At 39.9% G+C, this 18,319-nt stretch overlaps 1 protein-coding gene across 6 annotated transcripts in view; it reads right to left on the reverse strand.

Annotated features, from left to right (window-relative positions):
- Positions 1–18,319, reverse strand: part of Scalloped (TEA domain transcription factor 1 homolog scalloped) — a 200,324-nt gene that overhangs the window by 55,736 nt on the left and 126,269 nt on the right. For all 6 annotated transcript variants that reach the window (XR_013080495.1, XM_076775060.1, XM_076775061.1 and 3 more), the window contains one exon: positions 304–428. Coding sequence is in view for 5 of the 6 variants with exons in the window: in XM_076775060.1 (XP_076631175.1) it covers positions 304–428 (125 nt within the window). In the remaining variant the exon portion in view is untranslated. The remainder of the gene's footprint in view (positions 1–303; positions 429–18,319) is intronic.

The raw sequence follows: 18,319 nt of genomic DNA on the forward strand, positions 1-18,319 counted from the left end.
GAGAACCACTATCACGCGTACGCAGCTGTTCGCAGATTGCCGTTCTACAGGCAGAACTTTAAACGTTAATAACTTTTTAACGAAGCGTTGATCAGCAAATTGGTATTCTTCATTTTCGTCTTATTTTGGCCTCCCAGAACCTCCCATTAAAATTTTTCCCAGGGGTGGCCGAACACCCTGTATATTACACGAAAACCGTTCCTCTTCACGAAGGAGAAAAACGAAATTACTTTCCGAACAACCCAATGGAAATATTTAATGTGGATCAAGTGCACGTGTATCGCAACCGTAAAAAAGACTTACATCGCTAATTTCGCCAACGTCGAGGTTCTTGGTATCCGAGCCGGAGCCGTTCGCGTCGGGCGGCGGCCCGGAACTCGCTGGAGTCCACGGCGCGGAAATGGTGTCGGCTGCAGCCACCGCACTGCCTGTAACAATCAAACGATGCCCAAGTCATTAATAATACTCGCGATACTCGGTAACCGACGAGATCAAGAGCCTAACGCGAACGAGTGAATTACTGATCGTAGAGAGGGAGCGTCGGGAACCGTGTCATAGCGGGCAGCCTCGTCGTGTTTCAGGTAAACATCCAAGATTTACGAGCGTTGCACCTCCATTTTCCCCGACTCGTGGCACACGGGGGCCGCGTGACGGAATTCACGGACGACTCGTTTTCGAGCCTGGAATATCGTCGACAGGGGCGCGCGAAAATCCACCGGGGCGGAAGTTGGCCGCGCGCGATCGAGCATCGACGCCTGAAAGAGGGAAGGGGGATGGAGGGGGAGGTGGAGGGAGGATCGTGGGAGGTGGAAAAATCAGCACGTAAAAAATCGGTGGCAGGAGCGCGACGTGGAGCGCTCGTTGGCGCGGCCGGGCCGGAATCTGTATACGTCGGAGCAACAAGTGTTCTCTGATATCGCGTATCAGTACCGCGGTCGGCGGTGGGGGTTGCACGTAGGCGGTACACTCCGCCTACCGGGGGTGGAGTGTGTACGTTAAGCCCCCGGAGAAGCCCCTTGCTTCTCGCCGACGACCGCAATACCGAACCGGGTACTTTTCGCGGATTCGAACCCCCCGAAAACCGACGGAAACGTCCTGTCGCGTTCCAAGCGATCCTCTAATCTCGACCAACGCTATCTTTCTTTATTTCGATGCGTACGCGATCTGATACTCCCCGTGGATCGTTCCTGAGGACTTTGATCTCCCCCGGACACGAGCTTAGGGGGTTGTAAATGGAAACTTGGACAGTAATATCTCTAGTTTACGTAATTATTATGTATAAAAGGAAAATTTATAGGAAACGCGTAGAAATGTACAAAGAAGTTCTCTAATTGAAGCTACACATGAGACTCTATTACAAATAATAGAACTTTGTGTTGCAGAAGGTGGAATGCAGTTCGAACGCTTAATTTAATTACTAATTTTATGTACATTTGTGGGTCTGGTGTTGTATAAGCTTTCCTTTTATGTTGTGCGTTAAGTTCTGAAGTTGAATAAATAAGCATTCGTAATGTTATGTATCGCCGAATATTTTCAAATATTGTGGCAATCGATTCATGGCAATTTTTCTTTCGATGTCATCTGAAAATCAATTTGTTTTTAAATTTAAGCAACTGCATTTTCTTATCGATTATGTACCGATTAACTTCGATAGGAAACAGTTTTTTTGTCAGACTATCGAAAGGGGATGCAAACAATCGTGGGGACTAGTTCGTGCCTCACCCTGTATACTAAAAAATAGGAGAGAACGCTGAGATGTACGAATTAGTTTCTTGTAAGTACCCCATTTCCTGTTTGCTTTTTCTGACGTAGCTAATAGTATTAATGTTTTTAAAAAATCTAGTATTTGTTTTTTTATATAATCGATAATAATATGTATGATACAATTATTCATCGTTTTTCTTGTAAAACACCAGTGGGTCACGAATGACCCAAGGATACCATACCAGCTGAAAGAGTTATTTGACTAGTTTGGAGAGTCAAAACAATTCACACTTTTCTTCTAACATTTTCTTACACTTAATTCATATTTACAAAAAGAAAGCTTCAATATATCTAGAAAAAAAACACTATAATGAGTTTGCTAATGGGTATGTTTATTTCTGCGAAAAAGAAATTTTTCGAGTTTTACAGTCCTTTTTAGATGTTCGCCTATATAATATGACCTAACTATATAAACGGTTATATGAGAAACGCACGACATAGGGAAATTGTGAAATTTGGAAAACTTCCAGAACAATGAAAATCATTGACATATAGCACATCTGACAATTATATTTATAATTTTGTCTGGAAATTCTATGAATAAGTCCCAGAGAGCAAAGACTATGCGAAATAATTTTTTCATAATGAACTTTGAAAGATAAGTTAGAAGAGAAAGTTATACCAAGATCTTTAACATGATTAAGCGAGGTTATTGCGATACCATTTAGAGTATAATTATAAACTATATTATTTTTCTCATTACTAAACTTAACAATATGGCACTTATCTAGTTTGAGGGACAATTTATTTAATGAGCACCAATTCTGAAGCCTGTTAAGGTCATCTTGAAGTGATCGAGTACTTTGCTGATTATAAACACATTTATACTTAAGATCATCGATATATAATACAAACTTAGAGTATTGGAACACCTTAGAAATGTCATTTATATATTATTGGATAAAATTGGATAAAGTATCGTATCAAACACAAGACGAATAGACAGGGGGAAGGTAGCAGAAGTACCTGTGGGTTTGCACTCAGAATTTGTGAAGTAGCAAAAGGATTAAAGAAAAATAGTCTCCTTCATAGTGTATTACGAAAATTCTGAACAATTGCAAACAACCTGAAACAGTGTACACAGAGAGAGGATACGCGGGGCAAAAGCAGAGGAGGAAGATAAAACAGGGTCAGTGCTTCGTTCGTGGGCCGTATGCTCCGTGAATATTCGCGCGCGCGACAGACGGGGGGTGGTAGGGAGGGTTTCGCGCGTGGGGGGGGCATAATATGTAAACCCCTGAAAATGAGCGGAGCTTTAATAGAGACGCGAGCCCGGCCAGAAAGGCAACGCACACGCGTGTTGGTCGCGCAACCGCTGGATTCATATATTTCCGGCTCGCGGTCCAAGCTGGTGTACGTGCTTATGTAAATGCGTCCTGGTCCCGTGTGTGTACACAGAGCCGTCGTGCTCGCGTGTGCACGCCGAGCGTAATGCCAGCACGGCAGAAAGCATAGATCATGGCGGATGACGCATGGTTGCATTCGGTGTGCCCGGCGCTCGACGGGGGTTGACCAGCAGAGGGATGGAAATGCGCGGATGAAGGATAGGGAATGGCCGGGTCAGCCGTGATAGGGCGCAAGAGCCCCGACCAGGGGGAGGGAGAAAGCATTTTGGAATGTCGTGGCTACTCCCGGTCATGGGAGAGACCGGAACGTCCTTGTCCACCCGGCGGAGTTTGTCCCGACATAACTAAATTTCTTGTCTCCTTTTAACTTCGAACGAAATGGTTCCGGACGTCTGCCCCGAGGGACGGACTGATGAGAGCCAGAGATACCTAACCGTGCAATGCGACACTTGCCTTCTTTGTCTTCCGTTCTGCGATTTCGGCATGGTTATTGACTTTCCCGCTCGAATTAACGCGATCAAACCCAACGTTAACACTAGGTTTACGGACACTCGTTGCGCATATTTTTATTATAATTCGCTACGTTGACAGTTGCATTAAAATGCAGTTTTTTCTTTTAATTAGAGGATACATCCATATCATTACATCAATTTAATTCAACATAAATTGCTAACAAATAATATTTATGAGTCCTATAACGTTAAGTTTAGAATCTGAATGCGTCAAATTGACGCGTACCGTAAACCTAGTGTTAACACCTTTCTTACTTAAACGCAGAACGTCTCAAAAAGGAAACACTGTCTTTAACTCATAATTAAAGTATTAACCGTAGTCAAAGTTTTACTTTTGACTGTACGCCATGTTGCTTTGGTCCATTCGAACGAAGTATGGAGAAAGTAAATCCGCGCGCTTTTCGATATGATGTCTAAATTGACGAATTGTTTTGGCGAGTCCGAAGAAGTTCGTGAAAGTTGGGAGTGACGATAAAATTAAATTTTTTGGAGATTTATTCTTGGTGAGAAGACATTTTATAGGCGAGTAATTGTATTTTATGCTGATAAGCGTTTTTTTTTCTTAAATACGTTGGTATTGCACTGGTTTTAAAAAATGACACGGTATGCAGAATGGGTATAGTAATCTTATTATATTCTGAATAAATATTTTTTTGTTGTATTTTTGCATAAACCTATGTAATAGATTTTTTTTGGTCAAAATTAAAATATCATACATTTAAGGATTAACACGTTGACTGCCAGACCAAACTCCTCAAATTGTCTACGAAAACGATACTTTGTTTTCAGTCTATTGGAAACTAGCATACCCATAATCCTATCCAGATTTATTTTCTTTAACATCTAATCTTGAGAATTAATTTTTTGAGCTACTCAGTGAAAATTCATGTCACTCATATATGTGGTGACGTGACAGTCAATGTGTTAAACGTGTTTATTTTCGTTCATTTTGGATGATCCAAACGACCAGTGGACTTGCTTGACAATTGTGTTCAGAGTTCTTTTACGACATACGTTCTAGACCAATTTTAAGGCACGATGCAAGCATTCCAGTTTCCTAAAACTGTCTCTACCATGACCTACTTGTATCGATGTTAGATTATAAAGTACAGGAAAAAGAAGAACCGACTTTGTCAAATGTTTAAAAAAATGAAATAATGAAATGATGAAAGTAGGGATTCCCTTTGTTTACTAGTCTTTAAATACTTCGACAGATTATAATTAAGAAAATTGAGAGTGACGTTGAAAGAAATGTTCTACTTACTCTTTCATTGAATTACTGTCTTTCTAAACATTATACAAAAACACGGAGGCAATTCATAATATGTCAAACATTCTGTTATTGAAAAGGTATTGCAATATCTGATTTGTATCATTCTATGAGACAAAGTGCTATATTTAATGAACAGAGGGCAGAATGTGATATCACCAATGTTATTTAACATTGCTCCGTTTTATTGATCCGTAGATCAATAGATTCGGATGGTCAAGAGCTTTGACATACGGCAACCTTTGATGCTATTATTAAATATTCTTTTACTAAAGACTGTCCCTCTCAAACGCCATTAATTAAAAAGAAAATTCAATCAATATACTAATACAGTTCTCCAATGCAGAAAGAGTTACAATCAATCCTCTTCAAAAGGAATATTTTTTCTATTTTATTTTTTGTGAACGAGGACTGCCACGAATTTTATAAGTCATTAAAAACCAATTTCGATGCTGCAGAGTTCGACGTGAATTAAAACAAAGAATTGCAATTTTTATGCTATTATGAAAACCAAGAATTTGAGAAATCATCACTGTTATTATGACTAAAAAGGAAAATAACAAAACCTTATACGGCAGGCAATCTTTAAAGAAATTAATAAAATTGCATTTACAGAAGAAACAAGACGAACACAAAGAATCACGACTGAGAAATAATTTTCAATCCAGATATTAGAACAAATCGTACATTTTGAGAACATATTAATTCTACACTTTTAAATCGCTGTACTGAAACTGGTAAAGCCTGATACGTCAATGTTTAGAGAAATTATTGAAATTGCATTTATAGAATAAACAAGGTCAATACAAAGAATTACGATTGAGAAATAATTTTCAATCTAGATACTAAAATGAATCGTACATTTTAAGAACATATTAATTCTGCATTTTCAACCCTTAAGTGGATTATTGAGGCTCTCCACAAGTTTAAACTAATATCGCATAATATATGTCGATATAATTGTTTGAAAAATTCATGTAATCCTCTATTATTTTTTAAATGCTTTAAAGGAAAGTTGATTTACCAATTTGGTAAAAATCAACATTAAGTAAAATAATTCAGTTGAGATCGAGAGTCCACTTAAGGGTTAAATCGCTGTACTGAAACCGGCAAAGCCTGATACGTCGATCTTCACAAAAATTAATAAAATTGCATTCATAGAAGAGAGAAGGCGAATACAAAGAATTGGGAGATAATGTTCGCTTTAACATACTGAAAAATTATAGGAAACAGGACGTATCGAACGCGGTAAAGAACAACAGTACAGAGGGTAAAGTGGCGAGAAAGGGTGGTTAAGAATCGATACGTTTCCTTTAAACGACGACTTTAACAACCGAATGCTCGTACAGCGGTCCCGCGTATATCGGTGACATCCGTAAATCCTTTCGAAGCAGCTTTATCCTTGAGCAAACGCGTCATAGAGCCGCGTATCCGGTTCCCAGTCCCCGGGAGTGTAGTAAATGGCGTGTTCGTGGATGGCGGTGGGTCTGGCTAAGCTGTAAATTTGGCGTATAACCGTTCGGGGGTAGCCCTGGTCGAGTAGGCCAGGTCTGCCAGCTCCCGTGGGTGGTTGCCGGGGCGAAGTGGTAGGGTGAGACAGGAGACGGGGGTCGTAGAAGCATTCATAGCAGGGACCAGAGGGTGGCTTCGGTGGAATGCGTCCCGTTTAATATCGCGGAACATTATATATCGCCTCTCTTGTCCCCACGTTGCCCGGACCGCATGCTATAACACGTACAAACACACCAACGAACCACCTACGATCCTTTGGCGACATTGACTCGTCCTCGTAGTTTTCACGACATACGCCCCGAAAACCCGCCCGGCGGATTCTTCTTCTCGCGGCGTCTATTTGCGTTCGAAGATGAGACCGAGTGAATCAAAACACTGGGACACGGTTGAAAAGCAACCCAGGCCTCTGTCGATCACCCAACCCTCGTTGAAATCTTTCCTCGGGTCAACGTGAACCGATCCAAAAAGAAAATTCGAAGGGGAGGTTCTGGGCTTACTAATCAACGCGACAATTAAGCTAGCTGGTCAATTAGTACCTCAGACAACGGGGGATGTTTCATTTTTGAACAAACTTAATCGCTTTGGTCGAGCTTCGTCTTGAATTCTTCGTCAAAATTGTGATTTTGTAAAGTTTCCGATTTTAAATGAGAATACCTAAATACTTTTGCTATTTATGATAGTATGGAAAACTACTTGACATAAAATTTTGTCTCAACCTAATTATTTCAAGGTGATCAATGTTAAAAAAAAAAGGGGGGCAAATGTACACAGCAGCTGTCAAACTAAATATGACAAGCGATTGATTCCTATGATTTATATTCGCTATATTTTTCACCATAATATTGTCGATGAAAGTCTGTCAGATTTGAAACAAATTTTCTGGAAACCGGACAAATGGGCCCAGTACCGTATTAAAATTTGTTTTTATTAAGAGAAATCGTCGCTTGTCACGCGCGAATAATTTCTTCGAGGCGTTATTAAAAACTGTAAATAAAATGCACTAAGTTACGACGGAAAGAGAATCGATAGCGCGACGTCAAAGGTAAAACGAAAGAAGAAAAGGTAGACGGGGAACGCATATTATAAATTTCGAACCCTTGCAAGAGGAATTAAATTATCACTCACGGCATAAAATGACGGTGATATTATAATAAAGTCTAATTAAATATACGTTTAATCCACATAAAGGTATATTCTCGTTGGAAAATATTCCGTGGAAAATTATTATCGTTATGCCGCATGCTGTGCGCCAACGTCCTATAAAATTTATTAAAAGACGCGAGCATTGTATTTCTGCAACGTTTCGTACGAGTCGTTAAAAATTCTGATTCTAATTTTACGCGAACCCTTTCGATATTATCGAGTAACTAAATTTCTAAAAACAATGTCATTTCTTCCTTAATATTTTGAAAGCAATAGCTTCAAAAAACTGGGGAGCAGACTTTCAAGTTTTAATTACAACGTATAAAGCATTAATCAGACCCAAAATTGACTACGGCTCAATGGTGTATAGTTCAGCGAGCGCGGTTACACTTCAGAGGCTGGACACAATTAACAACAGTGCTGCAAGAATAGCAACTGGAGCTTTTTGCACTAGCCCTATTCACAGCTTACTGAGCGAGGCAAACCTTGTTCCGTTGAACTACAGAAGAATGCAACTTACACTTTCGTACGCCTTAACTAGTGCTGCATCCCCGTTTAACCCAACGAAAAGGATCCTCTTTTCAAACAAATTTATTGATCTCTTGAACCGAAAATCCAAATTACCGAAACCAATTAATATTCGTATTCTCCACATATTAAAAGAGTTAAATATATCATTGGTTGACACCCTCCCATGTGAAGAGTTCAAAACACCTCCCTGGCTTATGAAGACTCCAAGACAAATAACCTTCGATCATTCTTCAAAGAAAAATGAAAACCAAGACCTTCTTAAATCCTTATTTCTGGAAAGTGCCAGCCGATATCCTGACTACAAAACAATTTATACTGATGGGTCTAAAACCAAGCATGGAACTGGTTGTGGAGTTGTAACACCTGATGAGGATAGGCGATGGAAACTTCCAGACGTTTTCTCAATTTTCTCCTGTGAGGCATATGCAGCATTGGAAGCATTGAAATACATAGATGACGTTAACAACAAAGATAACAAATACGTTATTTATACAGATTCTATGAGTACTCTTGCAGCTTTAAGAACTTTCAACTCAGGAAATCCAATCATTAAACAAATTATCGAAACATACAATGCAATTTTATCTAATAATAAAGCTGCAGAGATCCTTTTTAGATGGGTCCCGTCCCACCTAGGAATAAGAGGGAACGAGAGAGCGGACCAAATAGCTAAAGAGGCTGCCAATCAACACTGTCACAATCTAAGTATACCAACTTTTCATAAGGATATTCTATTATCTCTCCTCAAAGCTATCAAGAACAATTGGAACATTGCCTGGAAAAACTCGCGCGCTACTTACATGCACTGTATTAGGAATGATATTTTTGAAAGAAGCCCCGCTTTTTTATTCAATAGGAAGCAGCAAACCATATTAACAAGAATACGAATTGGCCATACCAATTTTTCCCATGTACATCTGATCAAAAAAGAAGACCGTCCAGTGTGTAACAATTGCAATTTAAGGAACTCGATCCACCACATCATCTCGTCGTGCCCGATGTATGAGAGTGATAGAAGACTTTTTCAAGTGAATGAAGACACCAAAGAGCTTACGAGAACTTTCAACTCATGTAAAAAACTGCTAAACTTTTTGAAACATGTAAACCTTTTTCATCTAATTTAATTTTGGTCCAATGTGGTATAATTTAATTTGACGGTTTTCTTACGTTACCGTGTGTCTATACTTGTGTACTTTGCGTGGTTGCTAATGACCCATTTGGGTTGATGCAACTTTAAAAATTAAATATGTATATATAATGTCATTTCGAAATATTATTTCGTATAAAGAATAGATCGCAACTAAATTTTACTTTTATCTTTAAAAAGGGCTACTCGATGTCATCGTTCGAATTTTTATTCCAACGTCCACCTTTCAACGGCACATTTCAAATTATAAATAGTTCTTTAATTTGCCTTTTATGTAATTTAATAAAGCTCGCCAGCCAACAAAGGAACGCATGCTTCCTTCACGGTATTACATAATTTTATTCAACTGTAAAAAGGTCGCTCGCCAATCCCCTTTTACACGACGATAAAACATTGCGTTAAGCATCGTAGTAGCTCGACGCACTTTAACGACGCTTATCTTCGAATTATTGAAGAGAAATAAGGTGTTCGTGCTCAAAGTGCACGGTACACGGGTCCCGTGACACAGGGGCAAAAGAATGTTTTCCGCTTTGACAAGATGTCGTTTAAAAAGAAGAAGACGAAGGGTGTTCCTCGTACGTGGTACCGTACGTTGTTCGTAGAGACTTTACAAAGTGAACGATCTTCCTTCAGAACTTTGTGTAAAGTGAGAATTTTATCCCTCACGCGTGCTGAAAACTTGCCCTCCCCGTACAACGAATGAAATCAAATTATTAAACGTCTCGTAAAATTTTCTTTCCCCGATAATAATTCCGCGCTTTTCTTCGTTTTTAATTGGACTTTCAACGAACCCAAACGTACACGAACGTGTACAATTAATCGCGATCGGTTTGTTCTAAGCGCTCGACGGGCAGAAAAGGCGCGGTGCAATTAGAGTGAGACGGAAAAAAGGATTGAGAGAGAGAGAGAGATTGGAAAAAGAAGCGACGCACCGAAGAGCCCGTAAAAACTCGAGAATTCAACTGGCAAGCAGGGAAGGTTAATTTCCTGAAGCACCCGATGAAAAAAAAGCTTGCTTCGAGGCCACAGGTGCATCCATTCACTGCATGACAGTAATTAATCTCTCTCTCCATTTTTCTCCGTTCTACTCGCTCTGCCTATCTCCGCGTCGGGTTCTCCGGTTCCCTCTTTCTCCGCGTTTTCCTGTTTCGCCCCTAGAAAAAAAAGGAAAGAAAAAAAAACAAGCCCGATTCGCGCCTCGTTTCCTCGCATATATCCACTTGTACGCGGCCATATGAGCCTCGACTGTGATTCATCCCTCGAGGGTGGGAAAGAGCGAGAAGGGATGCGCATGCACCAACGACGCTCGGAGAGGGAAAAATAATAAACGCACTTGAATCTTTCCACGGGAATACACCTCGAGTTTCAGGCTTACGGTAGGTCGAATTGGGGTTGCAACGGGGGTGTGCGCGGGATACCACCACGATCGACGGGATGGGGACGCGAAACCAGACGCGTACAGAAGCCATACGTCTTTTCTTCGCGCCTCTTCTCGCTGTTTCTTTTTCGATTCTTACGGGGGGTTTGCGATCCGGGGATACGTGTAACTTTCAACTTTGGCGTTATCGAGCCTTCACGGGGGTGCAGTTTCTTTTTGTAGCGCGTATGATTAAAATTAGATAACGTATAGACCAAAATAGAATTTTATTTATTCGTTGATCACTCGTACCAGAGCGATGCTCGATTTATTAGAGAATCGTCAGGGTAGGAAAATTCATTTTTTTGAGGGTGTAGTTTCTCCGTGTAGTTTGTAAATATTAAAATTAAATAATGTATAGACCAAAATAGAATTTGATTTATTCGTTGATCACTTGTATCAGAATAATATTTATCAGGATAGAAAAATACATTTCTCTACTTGGGGGTGCAGTTTCTCTTTGTAGCACCTTATTATTAAAATTGCATAAGGTATAGACCAAAATAAAATTTCCTGTATTCGTTGATCGAAAAAAATAAAATTAGACTTTTGATGATTTGGTCGATATAACAAATTCGATATTTATTCCAGTGCTCGTAATTGAACCACGAAGATGTTATACGAGAAACCTCGAATGACAAATCGAAAGTGTACTTTCCGATAATCAGTACAACTTTATAACGTTTCTGCCCAAGGTAAACCATCGAAACGTCCAAAGTATAATTCCTTCACGACAGTCTGGACATTCCAATAATGAAGTTACCTTTTGTCTCCTTGGAGTTTACGCGTGGAAGTGCGTAGATTCAATTATCCTTGCATAATCCAATGAGTAGAGCTACGTGTTTGACATGCCTGCCCGAAGGTCTGTTTTAGCGCGGCGTAAAGTCACGACTTTTAACGCCGTAATATTGCATTCCGCAGCATTTGTCATCGCGAAAACTTAAATGTCGCGTTGTTATGACATTTCAATCGCAAATGTCGCGTTATATTGTCTAGACGCTTCTTTTTCCATTTTCTTTATTTTATCGCCTCGTACAATCTCTTTCGAAACGTTAAAATCCGTGGTAATTATCCATCCGCGAAACTGTCCTTTCATCGCCCTCGACCAAGGCATCGACAGCCGCGACTTCGCGTTTCGTCGGATCCAGGTGAAACTACGGTTTCGAGGAACGCGGGAAAACCCAGGGGAAACCAGTGAAAATTGAGCGAGCCCCCCCCCCTCTCACCCTCCCCCAGGTATCGCGAATGAAACTGCGAAGAAACGAGTCCATTGAGGAGGAAAACAAAACGGAGGGAACGAGCGGTTAAGCGATTAACTGCTAGCCATTTCCGTATCTTTTCTTCGGTTTCGCCGCGGGCGCCTCGTTCCGGGGATATTCACACGTGGTGTTTTTCAATTCTTAATTGCGATTCCGCGGGAAAAAGAGTAGAGACTGCGCGATAAGAATCGCCGAGTGCCCGAATGGACCCCGTCGCGATGAAAGCTTTTCAATTAGCGGTAAACAGAGAGCCGGGGGAACCCGATTACGGTATCGTTGATACTGTTCGCGTTTTCCAGGATGCCTCTTTTCGCCGTTAATGACGCGGTGAATAGCGTCGCCGTCGCACAAGGAGAAAAGAAACGGGCCGCCCGCGCGGTTGGACCGCCAGGTGAATTCGCGCGACGTCATCGTTGCTCTTTTAACGCGAGATCCGCGAAAGCGATTAGCGCCAACGGGCGAAGCAATTTGTCCCGGGGCCGGTTCGTTACGCGCACGAGCGAAATTAGAACGAAATAATTCGTTGAAGCGACCCGCGGCTTGAAAAGGATCCCCGCAACTTAACGGTGGATTAATTGTGAGTCCTCGGTTGCCTCGCGAGTGTTTTCCCGCCATTTTGTCGCGCGACGCCCGTTTGATCGTTCCTCGTTCCACGTCGATGCTATTCGTACCGCGATTACCACCGATCTCGTGCTCGTACTCTACTTTTCTTTCCATTCAGTTGAAAAATCAAAAGTACAACGTTTGAAAAATAGGAAGTTTAACTCTCAGCAATTTTCATGAATTTTTTTGGAACGAATGCTACGCCTCAGGTTGTGATTCTTCCTTTTTTGTAGTTTGTTTAATTATATTTTAGTTGTACATTTATATTTTTTATTTAGAGGTTTAAATAATTGTTTTTTTATTGGCATTTAGTAAGGTGCAATGTTTCAAAAATAGGAAGTTAAATTTTGAGCAATTTTCATGACTTTTTTTTTTGCGCGCGAATGCTACGTGTCAAGTCGTGATTTTTTTTTGTAGTTTGTTTAACTGTATTTTAGTTGTACACTTATATTTTTTATAGAGGTTTAAGTAATTGTTTTTTTATTGGTGTTTCATATTTAAATGAATGAAGCTCTCTGGGTATTTTAAAACCAACAGATTGTAGAGATTCATAATTAAACATTAAAATTGAGAATGTAATGAAACTCGTCAATTTTTTAAAGGACATCGATGTATATAACGTGATCTAGAATAAGAATATGTAAGCTATCGATAGTCGCTGATAACCTTAACACTAAACCTACCACGACCGATCAAATGACCGTTTTTAAAATTTCGTTTAGAATTTCTAATACACAATATTTTTCTTATGGTATACGTACAATGAATTTTACAATATTTAGTAGTCTCTAATGCCTATCACGACCGGTCATCTGATCGGTTGACTGATTTATATTTTTTTGTAAAGAACTGGACAAATTTTGGTACCAAATTCTGGTTAGCTTCCAATGTGAATAAGAAATATATGTATAGCAGAAATAAAAGGAGAGAATCTTCAGTTTCCACTGTCTCAAAACAGACTAACAACGCGTATTAAAAATAGTTAAACTTCAGACGAGTGCAATTCCGAAACTAATCATGTTTTATCCATAAATGAGCCACCTGAGAAGCGGCAAAGCTTGCTCTTTGAAATGGTTTTTTGTTTCTGTCGATCCGACTTTCCGTTTTCGAGATATCGTCGTGTAAAGGAAATGTAATTTTTAAGATTTCAGTATCTCTGTCTCCAAATTACGCTCGGATCTCCTTCTCGCTCTCGCGATACGCGCCTCAGAACAGTTTCGTAATGGGTGTTAAAAATATTAAAAGTTTAGACGCGTGCAATTTCGAAACTACTAGTGTTTTATTAATTATTGAGACATTGCTGGAAGCGGCAAAGCTTCCTCTTTAAAATGGCTTTTGGTTTTTGACGATCCGACTTTCCGTTTCGGAGATATCGTAATTTACGTAAATAGGTAATTTTTAAAACATTCTCTTATGGCGTTTTCCGTGTTACGGCAGACTATTACCGCGCATTAAATAACTAAAAACTTTAATTACCTGCAGTTTCGAAATCATTAGCATGTTCTCCATGATTGAGCCACCGTTAGAAGCGGCAAAGCTTCCTCTTTGAAATGGTTTTTTGTTTTTGTCGATCCGACTTTCCGTTTTCGAGATATCGTCGTGTAAAGAAAATGTAATTTTTAAGGTTTCAGTATATCTGTCTCCATATTACGCTCGGACCTCCTTCTCGCTCCCGCGATACGCGTCTTAGAACCGTCTCGCAACGCACATTAAAAATACTAAAACTTCAGACGCGTGCAGTTCCGAAACTACTAGTGTTTTATTAATTATTGAGACATTGTTGGAAGCGGCAAAGCTTCCTCTTTAAACTGGCTTTTGGTTTTTGGCGATCCAACTTTCCGTTTCGGAGATATCGTAATTTATGTAAAGGGGTAATTTTTTTAATTCGACTATCTCTGTCTTCGTCTAGCGGAGTCGGACCTCCTTGTCGCACGTGCGTGGTGCTGACCTACCCCGCGTACGTGACTGTCGTGACCTAGTTCCGGCGTAGTATTTCCAAGAATTTACTACGCACTGTTTACTATTTTCACGCGCGCGAGTTCATTGATATCAATGAACGTAAACAATCGCTTCGGACGCTTCTATCTCCGTAACTAGCCACCGCATCGACTTGAAACTAAAATCGCTATATCTCCGGAACTAATGAAGCTATTGACTTGTACAAACGCTCATTTTAAAGGGCATTTCATCCCCCATCCGATGACCATATCAACTATTATTATTTATGTTCTCTTCTATGTTTATTTTAACATTTACTTCGACGTTACATACCCAAAGAAGTTTCAGCAGTTCCTATTGATCATACGACTGGTGTGCGATATAACTGGATTATAAATTGTTCATTTGATTGAAAATTAATTTAAATTTGCATACAAGATGTTTGCATAATTACCATGCCATTTTTTCGTAAATAATTGTTTTCTCCGAAATTAACTACGGTATCGACTTGAAACAAAGTTCGTTTTCAAGGGCGTTTTATCTTCTGTTCGATGAATTAAACAATTTCGACGTAGTCTGTAAATTTTCTGTACAAAGCTAATGTATTAGGTATAAGAAACATGCTTTGAGAAACAATATGCGACATAAGAGAGATATCTTACGAATAAACTTCAGAAGACAACTTTCTATAGATATAATGTAACAATTAGAAGCACGTTGCCTCGTGAAAGAGAAAAAGAATGTCGGTAGTTTTAATATTAAATAAAATAAAAAATAAGAATCGTAATGAGTATAATACGTCGTCCATTCGTTCCGGAGGCAGAGCGCATTTCCAGTCATTTTTTCGATCGCGGTCAAATTGACCTCGCTCCGACAGTTACGTAACAAGTGTTTCACCCTAATTACTCGAGGGCTGAAACGCCCGCGCGGCTTAAGGCTAAAATTTTCAATTTACCCACGGCGTAATGTATTCGCTGTTTAAGTGCTAATTACACGTGTACCCTTTTCACCGTTGGTCGTCGTCGCAATTAATATTTACGGTTCGCCAGGTCCGTGTATCTTCGCGCGTCGTTCAGCGGAGCGCGGGAGGCCGCCGTTAAATCATCAAGACGGATCGATCGACGCTCGAGTGTTCGCGGACGCTCGGTATATCGCTCTCGCGCGGCAATTACTGATAAAATAATAATTCGCGGATACGATGATGCGGGGATATTTTTTTTCTCTTTCTCTATCTCTCTCTCTCTCTCTCTCTCTCTCTCTCGTCCCTTCTTCGCTCGTCGACTTCCCCTCATTTCGCGATCGACACTCGAACCGCGAAATTGTCGCGTTGGCTCGTTAAACCCGCCCCCGCGAAATATGTACATAAATCGCGCCCGACGATTCGCGTCGCAACGTTCGCGTATTGTTGGTCGCAATTAGTGGGATTAATTTACATATTGCCGGATTAACCGTTCGGGCATGAATTATTCAGGGTATGCTAATGCGAACGGCATTGAATTGAAGTCAATAATTGAATGCTCCTCGAGAATAAGGAAAGAGCCATGCTCGATTTCCTGCTAAAGTAAAGAAGCATTAACCGTATTATTATATTCGCGGAAAACGAGATCGCGTCGTGGGGAAGTCGCGGAGCCGGAATTAATAACTGTACAGAGCTCGCGATAACGTACGATACGTTATTTACAGTATTCTTGCGAGAATCTTAGAATACGATCGTACGATTTCATTCCCAAGGGGGCATAATCCTAGTCGAGTGAGCTCGAGACGTCTGGTGAATAAAGGATCCTTTCTGAATTGAACAATACAAATTGAGACAACAATTATGTTTTGTTATGTACAGTCACCGCACAACTCGTGTTCCGTGATAAGAATGGAAGGAAACTTTATTTCTTATGAATTATTTCCATTTATTTTTACCAATATTTATGTAAGTATTATATATTTTTAATATTAACGGGGCAAGTAATATGCATGAACAGCTGAACGTATAAACGAATGGCACTATTCTCAGTATTAATTTCTTACGAGCAACGCTTTGGAAAGTCTCCTTAAATTACATTTGATGAGCGCAGAAAACTACTAGAATTATTTCTCGGAAATAATTACGTATTATCGTTCGCCGCGGAATTCGCGGCTCGAGAGATTCATAGAAGACGCGTTTCGCATTTTACGGGGAAGCACGCCATAGCTTAGCGTACACTGAAAATTTGATTTTAATATCATCTACTTTGTATCTAAGCATGAGTGAACTACGTGCCGTTGTGAGAGCTAATATCGTTTTAATGACGAATAATGCAATCTTCCAACAAAGGCCACGGAAACATTGCCTCAAAACGCCAAGAATAAGAGCGATTACTTTCGACTCGAAAACGCTGAAACGCCGAGAGGCGAGCAAGAATATTCCAACGTACGAAAATACCAGCTAGAAATTCTGGAAAAAGGGAACAGAAAATATTCTAGGACTGTCCACTCTACGAAACATGACAAATTTCTTTTGATTTAGAAGCTCGTATAGACTTAATTCTTAACGCAAGAACCACTAAAGTGTTCACAATTCGTAATTTCTAATGAGAATTGTAAAAAATTTACTAGGTTGGATTTTTGCAAATTCATCGCGGTTCTCTATAAATTTTCTGTAATAAATACACTGTAATTGTCGGTTGTTCTAGTGTCGAACGATAATCTTACTGATTTTTATATCGATAGTAAGTTAGGGAAATACAATTTTCTGACATTTTTAACGAAATATAAAAAGTATGTCAAACCAAAGCAAAACTGAAGAACCAATGTGTGAAACGATATTTATTAGGCAATAATAAATGGAATTTAGAAAGACCCTTAACTTGAGCATCATGACATATATTTATATCAAAGAATAAGATTTATTAAATCATAACATTACGTAAAGTATAATAGAAAAAAACACTAAGAATTTTAGGGTTGAACCACGACCATTCCAGTAATAGAATTTTCAAATAAATTAATTGTCACGTTTGGAGACCTGGTGTCACATAGCAACAAATTTCTACATATCTATTACGGAATACAGCTGTCCATCTATGCTATACGCATGTATTAATCATTCTCTATACCAACCACTTAAAAATGCGTTCAATCTAATAAGCTGCTTAAGAAGTTAAGAGGAAAATGGCAGTAAACATCTGCATGGACAAGAATGAGAAAAAGACAATAATAGAAACGAGGAACAGGTATGTGGTCGATGGTGATCATAATTAGCTCTGTATTGCGTCAGAAAAGTGACGAGTCACGTTGCTCGAGGAAATTCTCGTTTCACCGATTCCTTGTTTAATATTCCTACATGCCTCTTATAAACATCCTTTCACTTATCAACCAAGGGATTAACACTCATGTATCGTCAGTATCGTTTCTTGGAATATATCATTTATTACAAAAGGAAATGGAAAAATTATTTTGAGGCTCAAAAATTTCCATAAAAAGACCAGAAATTAATTTCTACGCCCAATACGTTTACGATTACTGTTCAAAAGCGTCTGCGTCAGTGATTTGCATGCTGGTGATCAATTTTTGCGCACGCCACGCAACAGGTAATCTCTCCTGAATTTTTTTGCGTGTCTCCATCGAACAGCTGATTTCTTCAGGGCCCAAGGAAACGTTATCCACGGTGTTGGCTTACGTGTAACACGGTAGAACACACCGCAGAAGGATACACGAGCGCGACAAGCCACGGTACCAGGAGGAAGAAAGCGAAGAAGCGGCGAGAGTAACGGAAATCGTGACTCCTCGTTTTCAAGAACGAGCTCGTACAGCCATCGAGATCGTCGATCGATCGTAGAACGTTTCTTTCGATGCTCGATCTTCCTCGAGACCGGCCAAGAAGATGACCGCTGGAAAGGCAACA

Source organism: Colletes latitarsis, chromosome 10 (assembly GCF_051014445.1).
Source record: "Colletes latitarsis isolate SP2378_abdomen chromosome 10, iyColLati1, whole genome shotgun sequence".
NCBI lineage: Eukaryota > Metazoa > Arthropoda > Insecta > Hymenoptera > Colletidae > Colletes > Colletes latitarsis.